Genomic DNA, 4,879 nt, shown 5'->3' on the forward strand with positions numbered 1-4,879 from the left:
TCTCATAAAGACATCATAATATGTTCAAAATAATTGATTCAAAAACTTTAATATGTGGATCTATAGTACGTAAGTACTATAGATCCACATATTAAAGTTTTTGTTTCATTTTAATAAAAATTGCAGTGTCTATATTCCATATAAGCATATAATGATTGAAGGGACTATAACAGTGAACTAATCTACATTTAAAAAAAGAATCTTATTTGAGAACAAATAGTAAAGCTTGTAATTCATACATTTCCAATAACGCATGTCCAGTTGTAGGTTAGCCCATTATTGCAGTAAGCCTTTCAGTTTATTAAATTATATGTTGTAAGAATTACATATCATTTGTATTATAATCAATTCCAAGAGTGATAAGTGTCAATCAAACAATGGCTTTACAGCTAACAAATGGTTTCTTTAGTTTTGGTTTTTGCTGCATGCAGTATTTACTCGTAATTCCAAATTTAAATTCATCGAGTATAGATCAAACGCAGGAAACCATAGCATTTCATTCTTCTTAGGAAGAAACCAACTTAAAACTTATATACTTAAAAACAAAAAAATATTCGCAATCGCATCTATTTTAATACTAAAGTGCATATGATTAATGCAGTATATCTGATATAAAATGTTATGATCCATTATAAATTTTTATAATCGTGTTAGAAATGTTAAGGATAATCGCGAAAATCAAAATGCGATGGCACAAAAGATGGTGGTTGTGTTACGCAACAGACTTTCATTCTTTAATGTACCCCTGTTTCATCTGTAGTCGAATTCTATTTCCGTACAAGCTCAACATTTCGACTTTCGAGTTTTCGAAACCGTACTATATCCTGTCAACCATTGTTGTCTGTATTTTGTGTATTATAAACCTTGTATTCATTGACAATATTATTAAATCAAAACTAAATTATGGAAATCTGGTTTGGATTATTCACGCTGTTGTATACTATGTTCTCATCAGTTTTATAGTGATCATCACACATTTCTTGAGTGGTCCGCGAATGTATCTGCTATAGACAATAATGGAGGTAAATTACACTCGAAATCGTACCAAAAATTGTTCAGATTGATCCACATTAAGAATATATTGAATAATCATCAGAGTTGTGTAATTAACTATAATTTTGTCTAAAGTACTGGAGTTAGAAGACAAGTTTTTCACTATCCTGATTGAAATATCTACAATATATTTTGGCCTGTCGGTATTACAAATAATTATGTTGTATATAAATTGTTTATGTATTAAAAAGCATGTTTTAAAAGAATCGATGACACTCTGGTTATATGCAAAAGATTGTAATAAATGATATGAAGCCACGTCTCCAATGTAATATGCCACACGCAGAGAAATCAATTTTTGCTAATAGAACTTAGAATTTTGAAAAAGCAACATCTAATGATTAGCAATGCGGTACAAATCTTCAATCTGATATATATAATCTTCAATCTGCAACTCCTTGCTGCTTTAGTCATGTCTTTTTTAATTGTCCTTCGAGTTGTATTTCTACACAATACATTGGCAAAATGGAGTACTTATCGGATTGGCACTTTCTTCTGCTTGTAACATCTCTGACACATAATATTTTTCAAATAATATTAATTGTGTGAGCCTGCGAGACGGGTAAGAATCAAGTCCAAAATATTGGTACTACCATTCACGATTTACTTAATAATATCAATGATAAGAAAATCAAATGAGGTAGCTACATTATGACGTTATCTATATAATTTTTTGTAATTATTAATGCTAACACAATCTTTTTATATCAATCTTTTTATATCATCAAATCTACTGTAATCTATAATATTTGTTTTTCAATTTCATGTTTTTTTTTTCTTGTATTTAAATATTTTTTTCTAACGTTTAACTATCTTGCTAACATTGCAGTTGCAACTATTTTCTTTATAATTATTATATCGTAAAAATACATTTTTGATAAAAGGTTTGATGCGACGCTTCTTGCAATAATAAGTAATCAATTATATGCTATAACAATATTAAAATATCTATTATATATAAATTTTTGTTTTACTTTAATGGGAAATATTATTACGTATTTACTAATCTTGATACAATTTTTAAACATGTCACATTCTTGCGACAGAGAAGCAGCAATTAATGTTACACAATCTAATTAGAAGTATATATAAAGTAATAAAAATGTTTTAAATATACTCTGAAATACTCTGTTTTGTCATTGTTAATAAAATGTGATATGCAATTTTTATAGAGATTTTTCATTAATGTTTATGTTCATATATGTAATTGATTCAAAAATTTCAATAAATGGCTCTACAGTACGTAATAATCATTTCAGTAAAAATTTAGTATCCTATTATAAATTGTATCAGTACTAATGAACGATATCTTAAAGTTATTATTTATGTGAGTATTGTAATTTCTTTCTATGAGCACACATAATGATGAAGGGCTTACTAACAGTGATGCAAACCGACATTTAAAAGAAATCTTTGAGACAAATAGCAGATCATACATGCATTTTCAATATCGCACGTTCGATTGTGCGTTATCGCATTAATCTCATCGCATTAATGGGCTAATCATTTAAATTTATTGAATCATATGTTATAAAAATTACATATCGTTTTTATTAATTTATCCCAAGAGTGATAAGTGTCGATCGAAGAACACCACGGGTACCTTCACGATTAACAAACGGTTTTGTTTCTTTGCTGCATACATTGCTCGCAGTTTCAAATTTAAATTCATCCAGTATAGATAAGATATATATATAAAAATATGAAATAAATATAAAAACCGTGCATATATTTCTTATCAAAAGCCCAACTTAAAAATTACTTGGAAAAAGAAATTTCCCTAATCGCATCCATTTTAATGCTAAAATGTATTATATATGATTAATAATGCTGTATATCTTTCAAATTGTTACGTTCTCCTATAAATTTTTCTAATTGTGTTCGAAAGGTCAAGGACAATCGCGAAAAACAAAATGCCGAAAAAATGGTGCTTGTGTAATGCAATGGACTTTCAATCTTTAATGTATCCTAGTTTCACTTGGAGTCGCATTCTCGGACTATTTCCGTACAAGCTCAATGCTTCGACTTTTGAAGTTTCGAAACCGTACTATATTCTGTCAACAGTAGTTATCTGCGTGTGCGGTGTTACGAACTTTGCACTCATTTACAGTATTATTAAATCAAAAATAGATTTTGGAGATGTAATTTGGAATATTCACACTGTTATATACCATTTTCTCACCAGTTTTATAGTGATCATCACGCATTTCCTAAGTAGACCGCGAATGCGCTTGCTACAAACAATAATGGAGATCTCTTCGAAATTATCCTCAAAGTCGTACCAAAAACTGTCCAGATTGATCCACGTTAAAGATATATTGAGTAATGTCGTCAGAATTGTGCAATTAAGTATAAAAATGTCTAAACTATTGAAGGCTCAAGATAATTTTTTCGCTATTCTGTTTGGGCTATTTACAATATACTTCGCCTTGTTGGTGTTACAAATAATTATGTTATACATAAACTATGTTTGTGTATTAAAAGCATGCTTTAAGAGAATCAATGACAATCTGCTGCACATGCAAAAGTTTATAATAAACGATATGAAGCAAGATGCCTCCAACGTAATACAACACACGCAGAGGAATCAATTTTTGCTGATAGAACTCAGAGTTTTGAAGAAGCAACATCTAACGACGCAGTGCAAATGCTGAATATGATTTTCAATCTACAACTCCTTGCTGCTATACTTTTTAACTCTCACCTTTGATTTGTACTTCTTTGCACTTGATTGGCAAAATAGAGTGTCTATTGGACTTAATTTGCACTTTATTGATGTATTTCTGACATCCCTGATACATAACATTTTTCAAATAATTGTGTGGGTCTGCGAGACGGGTAAGAATCAAGCCCAAAAAATCGGTACTACCATTCACGATTTACTTAATAGTACCAATGATGAGAAAATCAAAAGTGAGGTAACGTTATAACTTTATATTTATTACTATATATTTTTATAAAATATATATTACTATATATTTTGTTGAAAGTATGTTGTATGCTAACGCAATCTTTCTAATTAAATCTACTGAAGTATAGTTGCATTTTTTAATTATATATTTTTATTCTTATATTTAATTATTTTGCTTTTTAACATTGCAGTTGCAACTGTTTTCTTTACAAATATTGCACCGTAAAAATACATTTTCGGTGAAAGGTTTGACTATAGATGCGACACTTCTTGTAGCAGTAAGTAATCAATTATTTGTTATAATATTAGAATATATTATGTACATTTTTTGTTTTATTTTTAGCTAGTGGGAAATATTTCCACATATTTTCTAATCTTGATACAATTTTTAAACATTTCGCATTCATGCGATAAAAGAACAACGGTCAATATTACAGAATCCAATTAAAAAGATACATAAAATAAGATAAAAATGTTTTTAAATATTGAAATTGTTTGTGTTTTATTTTTGTTACCAAATTTTAATTATACATTTTTTTATAGAAGTTTTACATTTATATGATCGGTTTAATTTATAAATGTATATATAATATTATAATAGTACATAATGATTTTACTTAAATAAAAATTAATTTATTTTATATTTATTATTTTTGAGACTAATTTTTATTGCGTTTTAAAGCTAAAAAATATTTCGGATAGAGTTCGCAGAATTGGATATATTTGTAAAATTCACACCAAAATATTTTTTTGGCACTAAGATCCAAATTATACTGTGTATATTTTTATTATTTACGTCATTTATGTCTAATAGATACTTTGCTTTATTACCTTTTCGTTTAAATGTAAATTGAAACATGATGAATATAATTGCAATGAATGTTCTTTAAGTAATTATTTATAAATATTTCTTAT

General features: G+C 27.9%; 1 protein-coding gene across 1 annotated transcript in view; it reads left to right on the forward strand.

Annotated features, from left to right (window-relative positions):
- The first annotated feature begins 1,016 nt into the window (after positions 1-1,016).
- Positions 1,017-4,879, forward strand: part of LOC108693533 (putative gustatory receptor 28b) — a 6,704-nt gene continuing 2,841 nt past the window's right edge. Inside the window, exon 1 of the mRNA XM_018202536.1 lies at positions 1,017-1,022. Within this exon, the coding sequence (XP_018058025.1) occupies positions 1,017-1,022 (6 nt within the window). The remainder of the gene's footprint in view (positions 1,023-4,879) is intronic.

The sequence above is a fragment of the Atta colombica genome, unplaced genomic scaffold (assembly GCF_001594045.1).
Source record: "Atta colombica isolate Treedump-2 unplaced genomic scaffold, Acol1.0 scaffold92, whole genome shotgun sequence".
NCBI classification, from domain to species: domain Eukaryota; kingdom Metazoa; phylum Arthropoda; class Insecta; order Hymenoptera; family Formicidae; genus Atta; species Atta colombica.